The 27,916-nt window shown below is 35.7% G+C and overlaps 1 protein-coding gene across 4 annotated transcripts in view; it reads left to right on the top strand.

Annotated features, from left to right (window-relative positions):
- The window catches only part of LOC140149179 (uncharacterized), a 55,821-nt gene extending 28,587 nt beyond the window's left edge, over positions 1–27,234 (top strand). For 3 of the 4 annotated variants that reach the window (XM_072171383.1, XM_072171384.1, XM_072171380.1), the window contains 15 exons: positions 6,752–6,891; positions 7,917–7,940; positions 8,256–8,330; positions 13,768–13,814; positions 14,103–14,201; positions 14,333–14,491; positions 15,105–15,200; positions 15,598–15,702; positions 15,967–16,077; positions 16,454–16,628; positions 19,159–19,274; positions 19,518–19,611; positions 20,171–20,410; positions 21,810–21,910; positions 22,269–27,234. In XM_072171383.1, the coding sequence (XP_072027484.1) occupies positions 6,752–6,891; positions 7,917–7,940; positions 8,256–8,330; positions 13,768–13,814; positions 14,103–14,201; positions 14,333–14,491; positions 15,105–15,200; positions 15,598–15,702; positions 15,967–16,077; positions 16,454–16,628; positions 19,159–19,274; positions 19,518–19,611; positions 20,171–20,410; positions 21,810–21,910; positions 22,269–22,391 (1,705 nt within the window). In that variant the 3' untranslated portion in view covers positions 22,392–27,234. The remainder of the gene's footprint in view (positions 1–6,751; positions 6,892–7,916; positions 7,941–8,255; positions 8,331–13,767; positions 13,815–14,102; positions 14,202–14,332; positions 14,492–15,104; positions 15,201–15,597; positions 15,703–15,966; positions 16,078–16,453; positions 16,629–19,158; positions 19,275–19,517; positions 19,612–20,170; positions 20,411–21,809; positions 21,911–22,268) is intronic. The other variant, XM_072171381.1, reaches the window with a different exon arrangement.
- Positions 27,235–27,916: the final 682 nt, after the last annotated feature.

Here is a 27,916-nt window from a genome sequence, read left to right as displayed (position 1 = left end):
TACACAATCAATAATAACCCTACTAAATGGTTCATCAAAGGCTGGAATTGGCTTCAATGGAGCAGGAGGTATTTTCTGATTTGGCTTCCCTACTACTTGGCATATGTGACATGTTTTACAATATTCAGAAACATCTTTTCTGAGAGTGGGCCACCAGAAATGTCTCAGAATTCTTTCATGAGTTTTCTTAACACCCAAATGCCCTGCCATGGGACTATCATGTGCTATGTTAATTACTTCAGTGTGGTAGACTTTTGGTACCACAATTTGGTGCACTACCTTCCACTCTTCATCGGCAGGTGCATCAAGGGGGCGCCACTTTCTCATTAGCACATCGTCTTGTTTGTAAAAACAGACAGAATTTTGTTCTGCTTCTTCTAGGGTCAATGCCCTTTGATTGATCTCTTTGAGTTCTGGGTCATTTTGTTGCTCCAGAATTAGCTTGTCATGATTTAATGGGTCTTTCATGGTTTCCCCAATTTGTTCATGCTCAGAGGCTGTGCCATTTTGAGGGGTCTTTTTATCCCCTGGAGAAGGAAGTTTATCTTCTTTCTCATTCAACTTTGACACAAATGTGTCTTCCAAATTGTAGCCTAAGTCATCAATTTGGTTGTCCTCAATTGTTTCTAATGAGGCTTTCTTACTCATTGCCCGTGTCACTGCACATGCAGGATATATCTCCTCTTCCTCACTATTATCATCCTGTATACAGGGCTTATCTGTAACTATTGGGTCAGGAAACACCTTCCCCCCTGCCAAATCATTTCCTAGCAACATGGACACTCCTTTGACTGGCAATTCATGTCTAACTCCTATGGTTACAGGACCAGAAACCAAGTCAGATGTCAAGTTAATTTTGTGGAGAGGTACACTAATTATTTCCATCCCAATACCCTGGATCAAAGCATTACCTGCTGAACTATCCTCATTAAAGGGCAAAGTTCCTTCCAGAATCATAGACCGTGCACAACACGTATCTCGCACAATCTTGATGGGCTTTGGACTACCATTCTCACCAAGTGATACTACTCCCTCTAACACAAATGGTTCAAATTCTTCACACACCTTGTCTGTCTCACTTCCCTTTTGTGGGAATTCTTGTTTCTTGATTTGACTGACTTGTTTCTTTGACACAAGTGACACTGCACATCCTACAGTATTACTAGCAGTTTGCTGCTGTTTTTGTGCGTCTTGTCTGCCTTTTAAGAAATAACACTGGGTCATCGTATGCCCATGTCTCTTACAATGAGTACAAGTTACTTTGGCTTTAAATTCAGTCCCAAATTTTGCTCTGTTACCTGAACTCCCTGGGGTCCCTCTACCACCAGCACTATGCTGTGAATTAGACTGAGGTTTCACTTCTTGTGTACCACCCTGATTTGTTCTAGGTTGATTATGGCTGAACCTGTTTGAATAACTTCTGTTATGACTAAATCTACTCGCATTCAATTTGTGAGTTAAACCATAGTCGTCCGCCATTGTCGCCGCCTCATTTAGCGTCTTAATTTTGCTAGCGCTTTCATCCAAATGGGTTTTAATGTCAACGTGGACACATTTCTTGAACTCTTCTATAAGAACTAATTGCTTAAGTTGGCCGAAATCATCTTTGACTTCTTTTGAACCAAGCCACCTGTCAAACATTTGTTCTTTCACTCTAGCAAATTCTACATGGGTTTGATCTGCTTGCTTTCTTGAATCTCTGAACTTTTGTCTGTATGCTTCAGGCACCAGTTCATAGGCCTTGAGAACTGCCTGTTTGACTTCTTCATAATCATTACACTTCTCTATTGGTAGAGCTGAGTAAGTTTCCTGGCCTTCCCCACAAAACTACTTTGTAACAGTAGGGTCCAATGCTCTGGAGGCCATTTCAAATTTGTAGCTACCTTTTCAAAATGTTGAAAGTACTCGTCAACTTCTTTTTCTTTGAATTTAGGCACAAGCTTTACATACTTTGTAACATCAAAGCCTGACTTTGACTTTGAGGAGAAACTTGATGAGTATTTGTCACCTAGCTTAGCCAACTTCTCTTGTTCAAACTCAATTTCTTTTTCTTTCAAATGTGCTTCCAGCGCCATCTTTTCATGGCGCGCTTTGTCTTCCATTGCCATTTTCTGTTTCTCAAGTTCCAATTTTGCCACCTTTTCCTTTTCTTCAATAAACATTTTCTGTTTTTCCATATCTAGCCTTTCTTGTTTTTCTTTATTTTCATTCTCTAACTTGATCATTTCCAGTTTTTCTTTTTGGTCCATTTCTATTTTCCTCAGTTCTAATTGAATTTCCAACTCTTTCAATTTAACTGCAGAGTCCCCACCGATTTCAGTTTCGACCTCTTTTCTCTTGCCCAAAATGGATTCATCAAAATACTCTTCATCAACTAAAACCTCAATCAAGACATTTTTGATAATTTGTCTTCTTGTAGTTTGCTTTACTTTCAAGTCATAATGTTTGGCAAGTGCTAATAAATCAGGCTTCTTCAACTTATCAAATTTCTCCCAATCTATAGTTTCAAGAAACTCTTCTGCTTTGAACTCTGCCATACTGTACTTTCACTTTCAAGACTCAGTAAATTAATGTCAACTTTTTTACAGTGTATTTCTAGGGGTATGATTCTCGCTTTGGGTGCGAGAGGTCCCGGGTTCATTTCCCGGACGAGCCCCCAATTTTGTTACGAGTCGTACTTGACTCAAGGCCAAAATCACCTTTTACCCAAATTCACACGAATGCACAACACAAATACACTGTTTGATTTTAAGCTAACAAATCTAAGTCTTTAATTGAAAATAGAGTATGCTTGGTACATATAACAACAATTACAATAAAATCACACAATCAGTTTTATCATATCGGTACTTGACCAGCGGTCTTCTTGTTGGTGATTCTAGAGTTCTTGCAATGTTCTGGACGACTGATGTAATATATCCTTATTCACTTGTTCTGCGAAAATCAGCGAAGTCCATCGTACACTTGCATTTATAAATCCTTGCACATAAAATCCTCATACGAAAATGATGATGCTTCCTCCAATCTCCTTTGCGCTGCTATCTCCACAATATCTCCTTGCGCTGCTTTCTCCACAAATATATCTCCTTGTGCTGCTTTCTCCAAAAATGGTGTTTCTTTCACCAACCACTCTTTTCCAGGGAACAGGTTTCTTTAACACAGCTCCACTGTTTTTTGACAGATGCGTTGCCTTCACAAACCCAGCAAACTCCAGCAATTTGACAGAAGAACTTTTAATCCTTTGATGAGGAAGAGCACTTTTGTGTGCTCGCTGTCTTCTTCGTTGCTGTATTAAAATTAGCTCAATTATTGGCTATATAAACTGGTTAAAATGTACTTCTTTTTGAAGCACGAAGACCATCACACACATGTGGAATATCTCAATCTCCCATGGCATTCTGTAAAGTCCCAACAAAAGCCTTCAGCTTTTTATATCAGTACTCATGCAAAAACCCATCATCTATTAATAAACCATTACTTCAATCACATTTTCACAACATTGCTGCAATCTTGGGATTTCCCAAGATTAATTATACACATTCACATTACATCACTTCCTGGGGGGTTTTCCTGATGGTGCAATAATGAACTGGGGCTTTCCAAGTTCCAAACATAGCTCTGACTTTGTTTACAATAATTTGGGGGAATTCCAAAACTACTTTCCACACCATTATCTTGCACGTACAAGGGGGTTTCCCATCTCATGAAATACTTTCAGCTTGTAAACAAAGTTAAATAATTAAATTAAATCAAATTACTCAGGGCACATCACAGTACGAAAGGCACAGAACAACACAGCGTTTTATGTATCATGTGTACGATGGTTTCATAAACTTGATTTATAAGAAACAATATTGCTACAATTAGCAAGTTTATAGCTCGGAAATGTAATCTCACATTTTTTTCATCGGAACTTTTTTTATAATCGAGGAAACTCAAACTGAGTGTTGATTCTGATTTGCATATAAGTGACATACATTATCACTGTGTTTACGAACGATTAATACGTCACTTGAGACGTATGCATCTTTAAGGCATGCATTAGATTTATAAATAAGTGCTTTGTCGTACGTACGCAATTTTTATAGTCTCATCCTCTCGTTACCATGATTACGCTGAAATCTGTCTGACATGTATTTCAGACAGTAGAGCGATAACAATTCATTTGTGGACAATAGACAAGACCGTACTTTCCAAAGCGACAAGAAACGAACCATTTCATTAGTCAAATCTCAATCGCTAGTAACCAGCGAATGAAGTATAATTTCAGCCTTGCAGATGCCATATCTGCCATTGCAGTGTGTAGTGTATAAGAGGTAGAGATCATATTGCTAAGAGCAATGATAATGAGCTAAACGGTGGCGAATGATGTGGGAGTTTGATATGATGACATAATGCAGGCGGTCTATTTTAATATTTAGTCTATATATAGCTGCAAACGGTTTCCCCGAAAATTACGAGCCTAAAGATGGTTTCATTATCATTATGGAGGTTTTGTTAGCGATGTCATCAAATTCTATTAAAAAGTTGTGAATAACTACATCTTGAACAGTTCCATTGAATAAATGGTTTTATATACTAAATAAAGTTTTATCATTTTGAAAATTGATCAATCACATTATGAAAAGATGAATTTGGTTTATTCCAACTTCAAAGTAAAATAAATTATATCAAGCTATGGAGGGTCATCCCCTTGTCGACTATTGCCTCATCGTACATTTATCATGCTTGTCTCGTACTAAAACGGACATACCGGATACCACGAACCGGGAAATCCCCGCCGGCTTTATAGGATTCTTTTACTATTGACTGAGTGTGCTTGTCATAAAAGAATACGGTCATTACCCGCCGGGTCATTAATAACGAGTAACTAGGGCATTATCAGGGGAAAAGACAAATCCCGTCTGTTTATTCACATTCAGATAACGTCCTTTTTTTTTTCTTTTTTTCTTTTTTGTAAATTATCTTTGCTCTGGTTTGAACTGAAACGGATGTTACATGCATTACTTGAATAACGAGTAGCTATAGACAGCTACCCTAACCTGGAATGGACGTGTTAAGCAACCTAGTGTAAATAGAATATACCAGCATACAATTGACCGCTGTGTCTGAATATGAAAGGCAATTTGAGTCATTAAGCGAAGTCAAAGGTTTAATGAGGTTTTTCATTACCTGATGAATTAACAGGTTTCAATGTTCAATACATTACCTATTACTAGTCGTACCATGGCGATATAATATCGTATGGACCCTGGGAAAGCAGAACAAACACAAAATCAGTTATATGAATCCAGTCTTCTATGAATTATATAGACACGAACAGACATGGTAATTACATAAAATATTGATTGACCGTCTTTTTCTTACCATGTTAACAGTTTTCTAACAGAACGAGTGTTGCTTTAAGTAATTAAGTGACATAAGATCTCACGTGTACGGCCACATTTCATTCACCTTAATGGAGCAAATGTAATCAAGATATCACTATCTTCTGTAGACAGCATTGTCATCAATCTAGCAGTCCCACGTATTTTATATCAGAATTTGCGGTTAAATGTCTGCCTTTAACATTTCATATATCTGGTGTCAAAAATGATATATGTAAAATGTAACAAAAACTGCATTTCGCCCGTCAGATAATCAAAACATGAAATTCATTGACTCTTATCTAAAAGCAAAAATGTGTGATCATACATATTTAACACTCATATTAAAAAAGTTGTGCGAGTGGGTTAACCATTATATCGTATAATAATCATTTGAATGCCTTGGATATTGGAGTGGTTTGGCCACAAGCTTGTTTTTATAATAAAAAAAATCAGTTTCATGTGGGATGCCGCTCTACATTGCGTTATCAAGCGTTATTTTCATTATCTGAATCAATATATTATTGAAAAATAACACTTTGGTGTTTTGCAAAAGTTCATTCTACAAATCATCTACTTTGAAAACTTGCTTAATTTATTGTTGATAATGAGTTATGTACGTTTTACAAAATTGTTGTTGTTTCAGCCCTCTTTACAACATAACTCAAGAACCACAAGACCTACAAAAGTATATCTGTGATATTTGAATTCTTCTACACGCTCGCTATGAATTGAGCAATGCAATTTTTGCTAAAGCTCACTACCATTCGCAAGATGCTGTGAACTACTTTTTTTTTTTTCTGTTTCGACCAGCAATACATCGTATACCCTTAATTGAGTCATGTGACCAAGTTGGCTCTTCAGTTTATTGATAATCATTGGTTTTGTTAAATTACTACTGTTCTCGATTTTCTCTATAAATTTATATTATTTTTTCAATTAAATTTCACAAATCGTGTCTTATTGTTAACATAATTTTCACCAGAAGACATGTCCGAAAAGGTCTTGTTTTATTTACTGCTTGTCAAAAGAACTACAAAAGTACTAAATTAAAAAAAACACCAGATGAACAAAAAATATTTATCTTGTCGTTTTTGCACTGATATTTCTGAACATATACATTGTTAAAACACATGTTAAAATTTTAATCAACACTGATTATCAGGTGAACCACATAATTGTACCTGAGTTTAAACTTCTGATAAAGTGCGTTAAAAAGTTTTTGGTTAAATTTAACAATTGTGTCGTTCACCTGGCAGATATAATCCATATTGGTTAATAAGTTTTCCATGTTCTAACAGTGCACATAAATGTTGCGTAATATATAAATTTGTAGCTGTTTACTTCGTACTCTCTGTAACATTTTCAAAATCTATCCATTTCAGAAGCCAGGATGGCATGTCACGAAGAGCAAGCGCAAGCTCAAGATCACCCTCATTACAAACACCAAACTTTGCTGATTCACTCTTCGTGAATGGGGAGCACCGACACAGTGCTGTAAGCGACGCCAGTATGTCTCTTACAAGTAAGTTCAAACATTTCTCAATTCTTGTGATTTTTTTTTATTCTTCTTGTTTTTAAAGTTGATAAACTTTCCATCAGTATTCTTGTATAAGCCAATAGAATATTTTAAGTGCATTTGCTTGTCAGGCGGGGTGGTTAATGTCATATCACCAATTGATCGTCTTTATTTTCTATGAACCAACACAATATAAAAATCTACTTAATGGATAGAAGACAATACTCTCTACCCTCATGGTCAAATGGTATTGCAAAATTTACCATCCATGGGTCAATTCCTGGAAAGCATTATTCTATTTTGGTTGCATTCAAACAAAAAGTTATCGATGATTTATTTGAAAATTGTTATATAAACTGAGCTCAAAAAAGAAACTTATAATTTTTCACAAGGTCATATCTTGAAATCCTGTCCATCAAATTGAACCAAAATTACACACAGATTTACTTCAATACTCTACTCTTAACACATGTCAGTAACCAAGCAGTTATCCAACTGACACAACAGCAAAATGCACTGACATGGGACAGCTTCCTGGACCACATTCACAGCCCAGCCCTGTTTCATGAAAAAGTGTATGAAAAGCAGAAAGCAGCACCGTTTTATCATCTGTGCAAGGATCGTGTGTACATTCTAACAGATTTTTTGTCCTGGGTGCGAAATGTTGGGCTGTGAAAGTGAAGGAAGTCCAGGAAGCTGTCCCATGACAGTGCATTTTGCTGTTGTGTCAGTTGGCCAACTGCTTGGTTACTGACATGTGTTTTGAGTAGAGTATTAAGGTAATCCTGTGTGTAAGTTTGGTTCATTTTGATTGACAGTATTTTAAGATATGATCTTGTGATTCACAAGTTGTAAAAAATTATAAGTTTCTCTTTGAGCTCAGTTTATTTATATTTATATTCAACAATTTCGAAGAGGCTTTTGCAAAATAAAAGGAAATACAATTTGTAATTTTGAATTGTTTTATATTTAATTGCACGTTGTTTTCTTAGAATACAGTTTAACCTCGTCTTTTCTTCGTTTCTTTGCAGCTGTGGCAGCTGGTCATTTCCAAGGTAATGTATTGATATTGCTATTCATCTTATTGTGATTATATGTTATTGAAACAATTCAAGTCTTATATCCATGGGGACTAAGTACTTTGCAAAGCTGATTTCTCAAAAAAAATACGTATATTGAATACAGTGATTCCCTGTGACACTTCAGAGAATAATTTTACTTGCATAATATTGACACCCAGGGATAACGTACGTACTAGCTAAAGAAAGTCGTTTAAAACGTTGAGATTCATAATTTGAAATTATGAGGCGGCGATACGTTACATCATCATTGATCAAATAATGTACTGACGCCGTTGTTTTTGCTTACAGATGCAATAGAAACCAGTGTTATATCCGGATTCAATGGTTCCAGTAATAGTCTGACTGGCACACCTGATGCGTCTGGTAAGAAATTATCAAATTAATTCATTAATATATAAACAATTTAAGTAATTGATTATTTAATAAAATTAATAAAATACATTCAGATATTTTACATACAAATTAAGGAAAACATGATTAATTGGATTCTCCTCTATTTAGCGGTCTTTTCCTGATCCTTGCAAATAAATAAAATAGGTTCCACCACATTCATTATTCCTAACAACAAAGACAAGAACAATACATATTAAAGCACAGACCCTTCTAGGGTCTGTGCTTAAAGTATGAAATGATTACCTCGTGCAGTTTATACATCAGAGAGGTAAGATTGGTTTCTTCAACTCTTCGCATCGTTTCACTTTTTGCGTGAGACAAGTTGATGGATGAATGGCTAGATGACCAGGAACGTAATTAAGGAAAGGAGTGATGGCCGCGGGAGGAAGGGAAGGAGGGGCGGAGGAGAGAGATAAAGAAGCAAAAATCACAAAGATTTGATTAATTAGAGTCAGGCCAAAATATAAAATGTAAAAAAAGTTCAAATAGTCCTTACGTTGATTAATTGCTGTGTGGGCGATTTTGAATGAAATCAACACACTATTGAATTACAAGTTAGTTATATAGGGCCTATACTTATATTCGTGGAAGGGTAAATAAAACTATTACAATATTGATGTAATAGCCTTCAGTTTGCTTAAACAATGTGTTTGATGAGGCCAATGCATAATAGTATTTTAAAAGTGTATTCACTTTTATTTTATAAAAGCTTCTTCGAATCTTGTCAAGTCGAATGTGGGTAAATCGCGACGATTTATTTTAGGTATATACCAATCCCAAACGAGTCTCTGTAATGCATGTAGTAGCCTTAATTAATTCAGTCAGTACTCTATGGTAATTGTAGGTGCAAGCACTCTTTTGTGTATTTATCAAGTATCAATAACACAATTTGGCACTTCAAATTTTCACTTCTGACAGAAATTCAATCCACTGGGTATTTTATGGTAAACATGGTAAAGGTAGTTGTTGAAAAACACTTCACAGTGGCATCTAAGTCATTAGGGCAGAAAATTGTTTACTGCGACAAGTGTGGGCAGCATGTATAGGTACTTTGACATAATAACGTGGGCAATTGAAGTAGGGCTTCAATACCACAAGGGAATAAACTGGGTTGATACAGGTATTACTAGATCACCTGCAGTATTTAATTTTGCAAAGGTATAGGCAGAATTTTGATTGAACATTAGACGAGAGCATGGTCTCAGCATTAGACATTATCTTACTTGCCGACTAAAGATCGATAGACTTTCTCAATTCTCTCTGACATTTGTAATTAATAACTTGTAAAGCATGGTTTCATTATCATTAATACTGGAAACATATCTTTAATCAAATTGTTTCGCATTCTGGGGAAAATCAAATTTATTTGACAAGAACTGAAATCCAATACCTTCCAATAAAAACACGACCATGTTTCATTACAAACACAATGAAAATGTCTTTAAAAGACAGTAGGCCCTATATCATTATATTCTACTGAATTCCTAATACAATATTAAGACATAATCCTATAGAATATTGCACACAGATACCGGCTAGCAAATTCTGAGAAATATAATGTGGTCCCAGGTAATTTCAATATAACGAGTCGGTATCATATTAGACAGTTCTTAGACAATTACTTGCACATGGTACATTTTCTTTACTTGTTCAACCACGATACAACATTTGGCAATTAATTAAAATTGAAAATAGAGTGTTCAATTTGTACGGGATGGTAATTATCAGAAAGAAACGCACACTCGCACCCTCGCTTCGACTTCTTTATATGTCTCTATTCATTGCATAATGGGCTTTATAATAATGTTGGCTTTCCGCGTTCAGAGCCTCCATTTATATCTACTCATTGATATACTTTTAATAATGTCGACTTTCCGTGTTCCGCACCTCCTTATCATTGCATAACAGGCTTACGTATACTATTGTCGATTTCCCTTTTCCCGACCTCCTATCATCATCGTTATAACCATTATTTGTATAATAATTTTGCTAGCTCTGGATATTATGCATATCGCTTCATTGTAAATTAATGAGCTCACTAATCATGCTAATGTAGAATTTCCCTTGTATATTTGCACAACAGACTATTTCCTTCCTGGTATGTAACGAGCTTATACCTTTATCTTCTTACGTACCTTGCCGTTATTACCAGGCCCCATTATATCTCTTATAATTTGTAAAGGGAGTTCACCAATGCATATATTCCTTGCTCCAAATCTCTTTCCACCTACTCATAGTATAATGGGCTTGTACTTACGTAAACTTTGTATCCTAATACATCTGATTGCATCGTACGCTGAGTAGTGTATGCATATTTTTGTTGCTCCGAACCTACTCTTTACGCCTACTCGTAATATTATGGGCATACCATTTTGCTCTTGTAATGATTAATATTAACTTCCCGTTCTATGGACCAACTTGTATATAATTATATAGTCGATGTGTAATGAGCTCACTAATGTAAACTTTCCTTGTACTGGACCTCCTTGTATATCCATGCGATGTGTAATGAGTCACTAATGTAGACTTTTCTTGCTCTGGACCTCCTTGCATATGTACTCGATGTGTAACGAGTTCACAACAGCAGACAGTCCTTGCTCTGGACATGTGCAAAAAGCTTACTGATGTTGACTGTCCTAATACTCGATGTGCAATGAGCTCACTATTATCGATTTTCCTTGCTCTGGGCCTCCTTGTATATCTACAATGAGCTCACTAATGCAGACTTTCGTTGCACTGGACCTCCTTGTATATCTACTCGATGTGTAATGAGTCACTAATGTAGACTTCTTGCTCTGGACCTCCTTGCATATCTACTCGATGTGTAACGAGTTCATGATTGTAGACTTTCCTTGCACTGGACCTCCTTGTATATCTTCTCGATTTGTAATGAGCTCACTAATGCAGGATTTCCTTGCACTGGACCTCCTTGTATATCTACTCGATGTGTAACGAGTTCACTAATGTAGACTTTCCTTGTACTGGACCTCCTTGCATATCTACTCGATGTGTAATGAGTTCATGATTGTAGACTTGTATCGAACCTCTTGGTATATCTACTTGATGTGTAATGAGTTCACTAAAACAGACTTTCAGTGCTTTGGACCTCCTTGTATATCTACTCGAAGTGTAATGAGTTCACAATGCAGACTTTCCTTGCATTGGACCTCCTTGTATATCTACTACATAATGTAATGAGCTCACTAAAGCATACTTTCCTTGCACTGGACCTCCTTGTATATCTACTCGATGTGTAATGAGCTCACTAAAGCATACTTTCCTTGCACTGGACCTCCTTGTATATCTACTCGATATGTAATGAGCCCACTAATGCAGACTTTGCTTGCATTGGACCTCTTTATATATCTACTCGATGTGTAATGAGCTCACTAATGCAGACTTTCCTTGTACTGGACGTCCTTGTATATCTACTCGACGTGTAATGAGCTCACTAATGCAGACTTTCCTTGCAATGGACCTCCTTGTATATCTGCTCGATGTGTAATGAGTTCACTAATGCAGAGTTTCCTTGTACTGGACCTCCTTGTATATCTACTCGATGTGTAGTGAGCTCACTATAATGCAGACTTTCCTTGCACTGGACGTCTTTGTATATCCACTCGATATGTAATGAGTTCATTAATGTAGACTTCCCTTGCACGGGACCTCCTTGTATATCTACTCGTTATGTTATGAGCCCTCTAAAGCAGACTTTGCTTGCATTGGACTTCTTTATATATCTACTCGATGTGTAATGAGCTCACTAATGTAGACTTTCCTTGCTCTGGGCCTCCTTGTATATCCTTTCGATGTGTAATGAGCTCACTAATGTAGACTTTCCTTGTACTGGACCTCCTTGTATATCTACTCGATGTGTAACGAGTTCATGATTGTAGACTTTCCTTGCACTGGACCTCCTTGTATATCTACTCGATGTGTAATGAGTTCATGATTGTAGACTTTCCTTGCACTGGACCTCCTTGTATATCTACTCGATGTGTAACGAGTTCATGATTGTAGACTTTCCTTGCACTGGACCTCCTTGTATATCTACTCGATGTGTAATGAGTTCATTAATGTAGACTTTCCTGGCACTGGACCTCCTTGTATATCTGCTCGATGTGTAATGAGTTCATTAATGTAGACTTTCCTGGCACTGGACCTACTTGTATATCTACTCGATGTATAATGAGTTCATTAATGTATACTTTCCTGGCACTGGACCTCCTTGCATATCTACTCGATGTATAATGAGTTCATTAATGCAGACTTTCCTTGTACTGGACCTCCTTGTATATCTACTCGATGTGTAATGAGCTCACTAATGCAGACGTTCCTTGCACTGAACCTCCTTGTATATTTACTCGATGTGTAATGAGTTCATATCGCAGACTTTCCTGGCACTGGACCTCCTTCTACTCGATGTGTAATGAGCCCACTAATGCAGACTTTCCTTGCACTGAACGTCCTTGTATCTGCTCACTGTGAAATGGCCTCACTAATATTGTATTTCCTTATTCTGGACATATCTACTCGATGTGTAATGAGCTCACCATTGCAGACTTTCCTTGCACTGGACCTCCTTGTATATCTGCTCGATGTGTAATGAGTTCACTAATGCAGACTTTCCTTGTACTGGACCTCCTTGTATATCTACTCGATGTGTAATGAGCTCACTATTGCAGACTTTCCTTGCACTGGACCTCCTTGTATATCTACTCGATGTATAATGAGTTCACTAATGCAGACTTTCCTTGCACTGGACCTCATTGTATATCTACTCGATGTGTAATGAACTCACTAATGCAGACTTTCCTTGCCCTGGACCTCCTTGTATATTTACTCGATATGTAATGAGTTCATTAATGTAGACTTTCCTTGCACTGGATGCGATGTGTAATGAGTCACTAATGTAGACTTTTCTCGCTCTGCTCTGGACCTCCTTGTATAACTACTTGATATGTAATTTAGTTCACTCCTTGTACTGGACCTCCTTGTATATCTACTTGATGTGTAATGAGTTCATAATGCAGACTTTCCTTGCATATCCTCGTATAAAGAGTTCACTGTCGACTTTCCTTGCTGTGGACCTCCATGTGTATATTTGGTTCATAAACGTCGACTTTCGTTACTCTACACCTCATTTTATATCTATATATTTTTAAATTTGTGTAAAAATAAAGAGCTAAGTGTCTACTTTCCATGCTTTTGAGCTCATTGTGTATCTACTTAGTTTTTTACCCTGTATACATTGACCCTTGTATAATGATGACTTTCGTAGTCGTAATCTAGAAAACAATTTGCATAGTTTAGTTATATTTTGTTATTAAAAATCCACTTCTCACCAACGAGTAAGTATTGTTTTCTTGATGCTAACAATAGTCAGTTTGTTTGTTTTTATCAACAGATAAAAAGAGCTCGATGACAGTAATGGCAAGATTTGTCAAGAAATTTGTAAGTTTTATCCATCTTTTTTATCGTTATGTACTTCGGTAACCTAATCACTGCAATAATTTCTAAAAATAGATCCAACATAACAACATTACATTAAAGCATATATTTCAATAATCAATTTGCCAGATTTTAAGGTAATGCGTAAGTGGGTTCTGTTCTTTTTTCATTCGAATATATTTTCCATAACATGTTTAAAAACACACCCTGTTAATCCCGTATAACTTATATCGTTTTAAACAACTTTGTCAGTATTAATGCAAACGTTTTATTTTAAATTGTTTACTTCAGGGAAAGGAAAGTGATCGCAGCATGATCAAAGATATCACAGAGGTTTTCAACAATTTCAAAATCCGGGACCAAGATGAGCTAGAATTCGCCGCATTTAAGGTAATTATACCAGTATATATTATGCTGATTGATGTTTGATAACAATTTATATTTGTGTTACTAAATCAGAATATTTGAATAGTGTCATTCCTTTAAATGAATTAGCGTTTAATTTCTTTAAATCTTCTCAGGATAAGCATTGGAAAGAACTGATGAGCCCTCAGGAAAATGGTATGGAACATCTTCCCGTAATGCACAGTCCATCGGAATTAAAGAGAAGAGATAAAGTATGGGAACTGTTTCGTGCAGAATGCGTCTATCTTATTGAACATATATTGGTGCTAAAAAATGTAAGTTGTTTGTTTGTTTGTTTTTAGTTGAAACGTATGCGGTTGTCAAATCGCACTCCTTGCTTGCAATGTTTCATTTCGGTTGTAGCCGGGTTTTGGAGGTGTGAATGCCTATCCGTTGATTGATAGCCTATACACCAACGCTATTCATGTGAGATCCAATATTGTTGTGATAAATATTTAATTATGTCTCGTATATATTTTCAAGTGTAGCAGAAGGGGGTGGCAAAGATTGTGCACCTTTCAATATTCCATGAAACTCGGCTGAGGTGTTATAATGTCATAATGCTATTTGTTTTCGATCATGTTTCGACTTCACTTGAACTAGTAATTAATGTTTCGTACGAATTGTGTAGTGGCATAATGGTAAACACCTGTTTTCGCAATTAAGGCATGCATCCGGGATATGCTTATGGATAAAGCAGAGGATAAAGATTCTACATGTATGAATATAGCTTCATTAGGAGAATAGCACCAAAGGTTTAAATTTTAGGTTTATGTATTTGTTTAAATTCCCAGTATAAAAGCATTTCTAAATTTCAGCTTTTCGCTAGATGTTTTCAATGTGTGTGGTTACTACAACCCTGTCTAAACACATGGCTTTCCATTGCAGGTTTTCCAGGAACCGCTTAGAGCACTACAAGTCGAAAATTTCCTAATGTATGCAGAACCATCTAAATTGTTTGCCAACATTGACGAACTCTATCAGGTATTTAATACAAACTAACATTATTTTGCGCTGAAGCAAACAAATATTTTTAAGGACTTTCATTGTCTTATGTATACATTAAATTACATCCATCTCAATCGATCTCCAGAAGTGATATGAATACTAACATTAGAATAGACAGTCATGAGAGGCATGAGAGAGGTTGTACATGAGATCAAATCGCCTTCATACTCGTCCGCTGATCTTGCAAAGTTAAACATTTTGGGATGTTAATGACTGAGTTATTCTTTCCCGTCTATTTTTGTCAATGATTGAAAAAAATTACAAAATTAATATTCTGACTTAACAATGTGCCGATACTAATGTAAAATAGCACCATATTAATTAAGTCAATTGTTTTACAATTATTTTGTAAATGCTATCATTTACCTTGTAGGTTAGCGCTGCTTTTTGTCGAGAACTAGTGAAACTACTTCTTGGTCTTGGTAAAAGTAAGCCGGTGTTTGCTCAAACGGAAGCAGTAGTCGATGCCTTTAAATCAGTGAGTATTTTGTATATACAATCATAGATATCATTTCCAGCGCCCATGAGTTTTAAATTCGAAACTAATTACATTAGTGCATCACTGTGTAACTGAGCCGCAAAGGTAATTTGATTCAATTCCCTGCACTTTTTAATGTTTTTTTAAACTTTTGTAATGATACAAGTATTGCAGACTATTCATCTGAAGTTTTAACACATATTCCCCTTGTACATCCTAAAAGACTACCACGTGTAACTAACAAATCTATGCAATTGGTTTCAGTTTGACTCGCATTTGTGTCCAGCCTATCAGAGGTACTGCATGAACTATTCTGGAGCACTTCACTACCTGGAAATGCTCAAGAGGCGAGATGACTTCAGTGAATTCCTTAAGGTAATGTATATCTTTTAGTTTTCCCCTTCTTTTTCCTTTTTCTTCCTGTTTTATATTGTTTCCTTCTTTTGTCATTCTTCCATCTTGTTTCTTTCTTAATTCCGTTCCTGTTTTTATTTATTGTTTCCTTATTTCGCCATTCTTCTATCCTCTCTTGTTCACATACATGTCATAATTCCCTATTGTTTCCTTCTTCCGCAATTCTTCCATCCTCTCTTCTTTCCTAATTCCTTTCACTGATTTAAAGTAATTACGTCCTTCTTTCTTCATGCTTCCATCCTCTCTTACTTTCGTTCTATATTTCTTTATTTTGTTTCTACTTACTTTATATAAATAGTGATGTTTATTCACAAATCATGTATATATTCATTTGCAGCTGTGTGAACAAGACAGAAGATGTAAACGATTGCAACTCAACGATCTCTTGGTTGCGCCAATCCAACATGTCACCAAATACCCATTGTTATTAAAAGACATCCGGGAACGTACAGAAGATGAGAATGAACGTGCCTTATTAACTACAACAATTCAAACTGTCGAAAATGCACTCAGTAAGTCAATTAGTTACATATATGTCGGTATAATTTCTTTTAGAAATCGGGGCACACCATTTTCATTTATAACATTATTCAAAATTTATTTTAAATCTTACTTTTACGTTCATTTCTTTGCAACACTAAGGTTTAGGTAGGGATCGTTGATATAACGGCACATGTTCCTATTTTCTGTCTGGAGATAAGACTTTGTGGTATAAAAATGACGAACGTATCATCTATCCATCTTGCCATGTAAATGGAATGTAAACGTTTTACAAATCTGGCTAACTTGCTGTGAAATATTACACTTCCCGGTAACATGGAAGTATTGAATTCTGCACAGATCACAAGACATTAGATTGGAAGTTTTCTGGCAGTGGCAGTAATTAATTACCTGATACATAGAAGTCCCGGTGCGATTTAGAATAATCAAGTGATATGTAATACAATATCAACTCGAAACTCGTGACCATCAATTTAATTTATGATCATCCATTTTGTCACCGCGTATTTAAAGGGACTACCATGGTGTGTTTAGTGATCACAATAGTTTGTAGCTTATATCAATCTAGTAATGAATGTCATCTTGATTACTAAGTTAAACCCATCATGCTGCGTGTTTCTACTGGGGAACGGTTGGCGGGTAATGTGGTTTAGTTTAGAGTGTTACCGGTTAATGTGCCCAGTGGAAACAGATCGGTTCAGAGTGATGCGGTGTGGACACCCGGCAACCGTGATCCACCTCATGAGGTAGACGATGTGGTGTGACACCCGTTATTTCTGCCAGTGGAAACACACCGGTTAACGGTTGCTGGGTGTTGAACATCTTTTTTGTTGATTTCAATTTCATGTATCACATCGTGACCTTAAAAGCAGCTTGGGGTCAGGAAAATACTTTCAGTACTTCCGGTACACACCGCAACCCTTATTTTAAGCGCCTGTAGAAACGTGGTGGTTGTTGCCTGAATCGGATTGTGAGTTACCGGGTAATACCGAGTAAAAATACAGAGTGCTCAGTGTAAACACGCAGTAAGGTACTGCGAAACAGAATCAGAATCAGAATCAGATTTTATTGACATTCATCTTACAACAAGATATGATCAAAACATATAATAATACGATATATATAATACAAATAAAGTACAAGAACAATACAGTTTACAACTATAAAGAATATAATATAAATTAACTAGGCATAGGCCTATTATTTAAATCCCGTTTTTCAAATGCAGTATAAATGAAATTGGCAACTGCATTGGTGGTGTCAAAATCATTGGCACCCAAGATAAGAAGAAACTGATCATTTTCAGTTGAATTGTTTGTAACAAAAATATCATCTATTAACGTCATAAATCTATTACGGATATCGTTATATAAGGAACATTTCATAATGAAATGAAATTCGTCCTCAATTTCATTGAGATTACAATATTTACAAATTCTCCGTTCTGGAGGCAATTTAGGTGAAACATATCTATCCATTTCTATCCTTAATTTATGACAACTAATTCTAAGTTTACAAAAAGTAGATCTATGCTTACGTTTTAATAATGTAACATAATTTTCTAATGAAAATGAACGTTTGAATTGACAATAAGTTCGAAGTTTAGTCTGATGGTTTTTTACAACATTTAACCATGAATTATTATAAACAGTTTTTAGACTATCTACAATTAATGTGTTAAAATTAGCCTTATTAATCATGGTAGGTCTATTCCATATGTCATATTTATCAATCAGTTTCAAAACATTCATAATGCCGGTGGACCAAGAAAAGGTGTTTAGTTTCCTGTTATCAATCAGAGCCTTTGTTACAAGAGAGGTTGAACCTAACATGCAGTTTAAATTAAGTTTCCACCAATATTTTATAGCTAAAGCAATCATAGTAATGAGAATGGGGTAACTTCCCAATTCTCCACGTACAGCATTATTTGTAGCTTTCTTATGAACACCCAGTACTGTTTTACAAAATTTTATATGTACATTTTCGCCAGGAGGCTTATCACAAATATTTACAAAATTAGTATCATTAATGTTTTTACATAAATAAGGCACCCATATTTCACTGCCGAAACATATTTCTTATGAGTCATAGTAATTTATATGAGTTATAGTTTTTCAAAGAGTACGCGGTCGGTTATCACAGTACCGGTGCAACCGGTCTCCGTGTGAATGGTCGAGCGTTAGTCAGATGTGTCTCTGACCTCATCAGGTAAGCAATCTGTAATCAGTCCTGATCCCGGGTCCTGATGAAGTCAGATACACGTCTGACTAACTCTCAACCACTCACACAGAGACAGGCTGCACCGGTACTGTGATAATCGACGGTGTACTCGCAGAAATACTACAACTTAATATCATTATGAATTCCCGTCTAGAAAGCCTATCTACTTACTATATAGTATATGTTTCTGATGTTACTAGCAATGACTACTATAGATACTAACCATCAACTGACATTTTAAAATTGGAACTCAGTGCATACAATACACAAGCTTATCAAACTGATCTAACTCAATTTACTTCCCATTTACTTACCCCACAGATGAACTCGATGGTAAAGTAAAGTGGCTGTCGAATTTTGAGAGGTTACGAGAATTGCAGCAACTCATACAATGGCCAACGATGGAAGAAGCAGACTCCAAAATGGGTTTACCAGATGTGAGTTACTCATGTGTAGCAAATTGTATTTCTTCAATTTGCAAGAAATCTGTTATAGTTAATTTAACTTGCTGTATCATCCAAATTAAACAGTGATAATGTAAACAGAAATAACCGAAGTCTTATAATTGCAACAAAACGACAATGATTTTCCACACTTACTATATATCTTAAGTTTAAAATTTGTGCTTATTAATTTAAGGGAACTTACATCAGTATATTTCTGTTCATTTGTCTTCCTAGTTTCTTCGAGATCAAGTAGCGAAGATGTCCAAGAACAACCTTCTTGCAAGCACCAAGAGAACATTACTCCATGAAGGCCCACTCAATATTCTAGGTAAGAATCACAGCCACCTAGCATGGAATTCTAATAATGTCTGTTTACGGCAAAATGTCAGAAAAATACAAATCAAAAACTATTATCGATGTTGTTTTACTAATATAGAGCACCTTACATGCGTACGAAGGAAATTAAATGTCCTTATTAAAAACATAAATCAGTACAAGTATTACTGCTTATTTGGGAGAACGCTATTATGTTTTAGAAGTAGGAGTAAGATGTCACATTATAATGTCTTAAATGTCAGGACGTTTCCCGGTATCAGGGGGAAGCACTTGTCCTATTCCAATATTTCAATCTATTATTGATAAAGCATTTTAAGGTGAAGATATGTGTTAGAAATTAAACGTTAATCATTTGCAGTTTAATTATAGGCAAGTGTTTTAATTATATCTAAAAAAAGGGGAAAACTGGGGCTATATCAGTTGTATAATATTAGAAATATAAATGTATCTCGGAAAGATATATTGGCACTAATGTTTGCATTGATTTATGCAGCCACTGTTAAGATTTTTTTGAAATGTTCATTCACTTCTCAATTGCTCTTATATTTCAGAAAATGGCAAACCCACAGAAACCTACGTCTTCCTATTCGACGACATGATCCTGTTAACCAAACAACGTAAAGCCCAAACTCACAAGAAGAAGTCCATCACATCCATCCCTTCTGAAAACTCCCCTCAACCAGGCACACCTGTCTCACGACGGAAAGATGCTTTCATCTACATAGTACACAAACCACAATTACCATTAGATAGATTAGATATCATGGAGTTAGACCAACAGAAAGCTACAGGTAATTATAGTAGAAACTTCTATAATCTAAAGAAACACTTACATGACTTATAGTGCTTCGAAGAGAATAACGCCCATCCAGGTGCAAATCCTGTGTCTTTCAAATCAAATCAAAAAAAGAGAAAACAAAAAATGTCAAAAATGTACGACCATTGTAACACTTTTAGCATATGACAGGCTTTCTTTTATGTTTTATGTAAAAAGTACTTTTAAAAGAAAAGTTTTGAGTTACGGTACATAATTATCAAGTTACTGTGCTGTATAATGTTAGCGTCATAACTAGAGTAAGAAACGAGGCCGATCGCATCATTCGAGGATTATTATGAATTTGTTTAACTGAGTGGTAGAACAATCATTAATTCATTAATACAAACATATAGCTAATTGCACGGATAGAAGAAACTTATAGTTACTGATAGAATAAAGTGACAAGGAATGATAATTTTAAAAGTTTTCTGTGTACTGACTACTTCATTAGTAACAGGTGTTTTGTAATGGAACAAATAAATAGTAAACAAAATGTTATACTCTGAAACTAGGTTATTTCAGCCAAGAATTCATTGTTGGAGGCATTGCTGTGAAATCGCTGTGATAAATCGCTGTGTAATGAGCCCACTAATGGAGACTTTCCTTGCACTGGACCTCCTTGTATATCTACTCGATGTGTAATGAGCTCACTATTGCAGACTTTCCTTGCACTGGACCTCCTTGTATATCTACTCGATGTGTAATGAGCTCACTATTGCAGACTTTCCTTGCACTGGACCTCCTTGTATATCTACACGATGTGTAATGAGCTCACTAATGTAGACTTTCCTTTTCTCTGGACCACCTTGTATATCTACTCGGATGATGTGTGTTGAGTTCACTAATGTGACTTTCCTATAGCTCTGGACCTCCTTGTATCTACTCCTGCGTAATAGGTTTACTATGCAGACCTTTACTGTAGACTGGACATTTTATTACACTGGAAATGTGACATTTCTTGCTTTGGACCTCATACATACACAGTCTCTAATTGGGACTTCCTTGCACAAATTTCAAATGTAGACATTGCTTGGATCTCCTTATTTTTACAACATGATAGAGATACACCCCCCACACACACCCCCCAACACACTCAGTCTACACACACTATAAAACAAAGCAGAAAATTATATGATAAATATTTACCACCAGAATGATACAAATTGGTAATATCATCTCATCATGTTCATCAAAGCGTACATCACTACATGATTGATGGTGATGATATAATGTTACCTGATCACTTGAGGAGGAATCGTTAGTTTTGTAATGTTTATCAAATGTCAGCAACTTGGTGTTAAGTGTCATGTATAATATGTAGTACCTACTAATCTGGTGATTGTGTTTGTGTTATTTCTTGATTTCACTTACAGCAGCAAATGGCTTGAAGAATGCTTTTGTACTGATTCAAATGAACAGATATCAGCAAGTAACAGCAGCCTACACCTTAATGTCACAGGAGGAAAGCACAAAGGTAAAGCAATATATCTAACATCAATTTGGTATTGTACTTGTTTGACAGCAAACATTGAAGAATTAAAATAATCAAAATACCAATGGAACAGGGCAAACACGTCGCAAATATGGGTCGACAGTTTGAATTTGTAAATGAGTTATTTTGTTTAATCGTGGAACGGCAAAACGCTGAATATTAAACGTGCGGGTGCATGTGTGTGTCGCATGGACCGATTCAACATTAGCTTAACATCCAATTATACTAAGAACATGCTGCTAATATGTAATGTAAGAACACATGGCACAATAGTAGGCCTATGAAGCAGTATCGAAGAATTGTTTCAGATAATTAATTGAATTTCTTTTCTCCTCTTCAGAGTTCATGGCTATCACAATTACGAGGCGCCAAAGATAAATGGATGCAGATGCTGCGTGACGAGCGTGACAATTTCCAACCCAGCCATAGAGATGCACAAAGAGACCGCAAACGGACACTCTAGCCAGGAAGCTAGCAAGATTTTTTCATAACTTATTTGATATTATATTTTGTACATAAGATGGTTTATATATATTTGCTGATATTTAATTTGTATTTTTGAGGCAATGAAGTACTAGCAAAATGTAACAGTTTTGATCGAAGAAATACTGCACATTCCTACAACGAATTCAGTTTGGTTCGAATTCAAGGTTAACTTTGTCAGTTAGTTAAAAGGGCATTTCGTGATCCACCGCATCCCCCCCCCCCCCCCCCACTTTTCTCAAAAAAAGTTGAGTTTTTTTTTATATCACTGGAAACCTCTGGCTACATAATGTTTATGTACAAAAAAATCTTGCAAGTTAATTTGTTTAGCAAAGATATCGTGAAATTTGAATTTCGTTCTGGTATACCAGAACGAAATTACAACACATTGTATATGGAGCAGTGTAATACAAACACAAAATCGGAATCAACTGAAATTTTGGGAATAAGCTTTTTTCGTGGATATCTACTGAAAAATGTCATGGAGGATGCTAGGATCATGAAACACTCCTTTAACTGACAAATTACTAGTAATCAGTGATCGAATTCGATCGCTGATAACCTATTTTATATATTTATCAAATTGACTATTATACTGCATAATATTGTTTTAATTTATGATCATGCTATATTTAGATATTTTTCATCTCATCAATGCTATACTGAAAATCAAGAGTTGAATTATGCAACAGTGTAATGTATGTCAAGCACATCATTTTTGCGGTGCGCATGTGTTACGTACGTTTCTTGTTCCAGGAGATGTATACCAGTGACAATAATTAGGCGGTTGTATTTTGACAACAGGTGACGAACGTGATCGCGACCGCGGTACGTGAATTTGGTGCCATTCAAGAGTGCAGATTGGCTAGACTAATTCCAATCAGCCGTCTACACTTCGCATGTACTGTGTATGCTTCGTAGACGGTTGACGACTGAGGGCAGCAGTCTAGCAGATTGACCTTTTCGGTAAATCCCATAAGCCTTTGCGGGTACACCTAAGAACTCGTCATTCTGCGTCACGCCGCTCCGCGCCGATGCGCACATCGTTTATCGAACATCGTTAATGCGCATTGCAAGTCGGCGTGACGTCAAATGACGAGTTCTCAGGTGTACTCGCAAAGTTATGGGATTTACCGAAAAGGTGAATTGGCTACTGCAGCATCACGTGACATCGCGCGTTTACGTACCGCTGTGATGTTCACGTTCGTTAACCTCGTCCTGAGTATTTTCTGCTCGTTCTGAGGATGATTAAGCATATAGGCCACAACAAATCATGTAGTGCGCAATTTGGAAAACAACAAGCAGCTAAAGGTTTGTTAAACTTTTCTAAATGCATCGTTAATGTTTGATCAATGATATGTAATATCATGCTGAAATCTAAACTCAAGTATCAAGTGTATATAAATTGTCATAAATGTATTTTCTTAATTTTATGTGATATATAGTGATCAAATTACACTCGAATAAAATGAAATCGAACTCGAATGCTGAAGCTTGATACTGCTAAATAGCCTACTACATGCAGTATGTATACAAATCGGAAATAAACCATCATACACCGGGCATTATATACACTACTTGATTTTAGATTTCAGTTACCATGGTTACAGTAAGATATCATCCCATTATTGTATTGTGTACACTTGTAAGAAGCGCACATTAATTCAACATCTAATACGAAGAATTTTTTACCGCAATTACAAAATGATTATCCTAAGGTATTTTGATAACAAGTAGGAAGTAGTTTAACCCAAGAACAGAGAATTTGGCAGGTCCAAATTTCATATCGTAGCTTATACATGACAATAATATAATACGATCACGGTATTTCTTTTCCATTCCATGTGTACAAATATGACTATTATGTCGTACTATCAATATGATAACATACATGTACTTATATATATCTACAGAACTACAATACTGTGTCGTAATGCACTTTATGTCATGACATTCTATTACTTAATATTGCTAAGATATCTTTATTTTGGTTATACCCATTACTCAGATTATAATATGTGATGCATCAAGCAAAATCAGTCTGAAGTAGGCCCATCAATTTTGGGATTCTTACATATTTCATTTTTCAGCGTATTCAAAGCTCCATATTAGTGAAAACCCCATGTCAAATTATATGTCCTTTGGTTACAAAGTTACAACAATTTGAACACCGGTACATTTAAAAGAAAGAAACAGAGAAAATCAAGTTTGAAGTTAGAGTAACCTACTTTAATTGATTCATTTTTAGTACACCTAAAATACATGGTCAACTTAGCAACAATACCTTTGGTTTAAGATATGGATACGAAATTTGGCATAACAAAACGCTAAATCCGAGCTTCTTTTGGATATTGCATGATTTTTGACAATTGTCGAAGTTGGAGGGGGGGGGGGGTAATTTTTTTTCCACCCCTACACACATTATTTGGCCCATATCTCAAAACTAGGATTACGCTTCATACGTATAGGTAACATAACTTTTGGTTTACAATAACCGTGAGAGTTGAGCAGGTCTCAAACTGATACTTTCACCATTTGTGTTCACCTGTACTCTAGCCTAGTCCGACCATTTGGACCAGCTATACACCATTTGAACGCCATATGAGACCCATGAAAATCCTTAAATCACATCTTCCTGGCTGCACAGTTGTTCTTTCTTTTGTGTTCCACAAGTCAGCCTCAAAGGACAAAGTATATGCCTACAATTGTTATCTGGGGCCAATTTCTTAGAAACTTGCATTTACACAGGTTCAACTATTCCCATATTTTGTCATGGCTATTGGTCCCAAAAGAATGTGACTATCATTTTAGATTTTGGATTTGAAGCTTGGGATGGATTTGGGCTTGAAGTTTTTGTGAAATGGAATAATTTTTGGTGTAACCCCTATTTATATATTTATTATTATTTCCATGCTCAGAAAAGAGTATTGGCATGGAAGATAAGGCTATTAAAGGCCAGATGTGGTTGAAATTTTGTTACATCATCAGTGTCGATGTCAACAACAGAGATGTGACAGAAAGATGTAACAAATAAACAAAAGGACACATTTTATTTTCATGATCAATATTATGTCATTGTATACTAACATCTCTAGAACTTGTGTAAAATTATTTTAATTATGTTAAGAATAACCAATGTATGCCTAAAATCGTGCGCAGGCGCATTGAAATCATATATTAATTTTTAGGTTGCTATAATTAACTGTCAAATGCGCTTCAATAGACCTTTCTCACATGATGTCGACTGTAGGTTAGTCTGTCAATCATGCTGTCAATATCATGAATATTGGTACAGCCTAACAACTTGCTTTACTATGTGTTATGCCATATTATTTGTTATAGGACCCAATGGGTATACTCTATAAATTCCAAAGTTGTATGTTTTATTCATTTACCGACTGATGATTTATAGTGACAAAAAAATTTAACTTAAAAATCTTAAAGAGTGTTGTCACTCTTTAGGACCCGAAAATAAAACTTTGCAATTCTGAGAGTATGCCTAAATGTAGACAATTATGACAGAGGTCTATTAAAGTAGCCTATCGGTAAACAAAATATGGTGACGGAGGAAAATATGTGCCACGTTTAATTCAAGCAGACCGTTTGCTGCCGTCCGTGGCAGCACCACAAATGCTGGTGTGTACATCAATACAACTCCATGTCCCCCATACAGGATTGACGCAAATGCTTGTAGGGTTTCTTCAAGAGAGATTTACGCGTTTCTTAATATAAAAGACTAAACCTTGACGATATTCATTTGTATCAAATGATATAATCGGTCATTTTAACAAGAAAATTAGACCGGAGCCGAGATACACTTTTCTCTGATATTTGATTTCTCAAGACGGTCAGAGTAGTCATGGTCGTTTAACTCCAAACTTAATTGTCATTGTCTATACTTGGAGATTATTGAAAAGTTACACCTTGAAGATTTTCAGAGAATGGATACGGAATGCAACACATACACTTTCAAATATTGCTTTATAATGTATTGTGGTTCTTCAGATATGTGTTATTTTTTGAAGATGTTTCGTTTTGAGACTCTTTAAATCCTAACTTAAGAACCACAAGACCTACAAAGGTGTAACTGTGATATCTGAATTCTTTTGCCAAGCCCGCTTCAAAATAACCACAACAATTTTCGCCATCAGAGGTCATCACTATTCACAGGATACCACGATTCGACCAATTCACAACAACTACTCTAACTGGCCTTAAGTACTTGTATGCATTGCAAGCTGTTTCAGAATGATTGGTACCCATCAGTTTTGATGATTATTGACTGTGGATATATGTTGTATTTTGATATCCGTAATAACCTACTGGAAACTGACGGGTACCAATCATTTTGATTCAGCCTGTACTACATCATTTTAGCGAATGTTGTGAAAATTATTAGCTATTAATGATTAAGAGATCATTAAAAAGCAAGAAAGCATGCGCCAAAAAAAATCAGAAAACCATCTGCAAAAGTGCTCTACACTACTTACATTAAGATAACCAGTTTATATTATAAAAAAGAAGGCTTTTTGCCTGTATGCTGTAACATGTATAATTTGTGCTATATTATGACCCAAGTCGACGTTTCGTAAAAGCTATCTTGCGGGACATTATTAGTGCATGAAACGTTGACAACGATAACATCCACAAACAAATGCAATTTATAAGTGTATTATCTTTGAATGCTAAGATATTGGTGCAAAATTTGGAAGAATGTTCGGTAATCAGTAAGTGAACTCATGGTATAATGAGGGTTAATTGTAATGATATGAATCAATATCATTTATAGATTTAAAATCACAAATAATTGTGAGTGCACTCATTTTTTTGTTATGAATCATTAAAAAGACAGGGAGTGGGCATAACATATTATTTATCATGTGAATTTGTTATATCTCATGAAGTTGTTACAGGCACCATTTGACTAAGTGAGATACCATCGATTTGGATACCAAAAAAATTGGCGCTGAAATATGTGATAAACGGTATTCTTTGAAGCAGTTGCTAATATGACGTTTGTTTGAGAAATAAAAAGCACGAATGTGTTTCAAAACAGTTACGGTATCTTCTTTTAAACACAAGACAGTTGAATATGTAGACCTGGTGATCAGTACCAATTATGGACGGTACAAAACACAGTACAACCTGTTAATCAAAGACTCATTGTGTAGTTGAAGTAAGCATTGGAAATTTGTCAACCATGTTTGGTTAAATTGGATAATAAATATTATATTTGATATTATAAACATGTTTTGTTTGCTTTGTTATCCGTACATTAAAGTTCATGATTACAATAATAACAATGCCATTTCGCCTATAACAAAAAAGAAAACATATCATGATAATGTGAAATATTGAAGTTGCTCGTTACTTTCCATAAGATAAAAGGGGCTGTGTGGCAACAACTGATGCAGTAATCCTTGTGCATTAAAGAAGAGCATTTGACTAGATTTTCTCCAAAAGCTTTGGTTAAAATATTTTTCCATTTCACATGTTTAACATCAT

The sequence above is a fragment of the Amphiura filiformis genome, chromosome 3 (assembly GCF_039555335.1).
Source record: "Amphiura filiformis chromosome 3, Afil_fr2py, whole genome shotgun sequence".
NCBI lineage: Eukaryota > Metazoa > Echinodermata > Ophiuroidea > Amphilepidida > Amphiuridae > Amphiura > Amphiura filiformis.
This window is presented reverse-complemented; position numbering and strand designations above follow the sequence as displayed.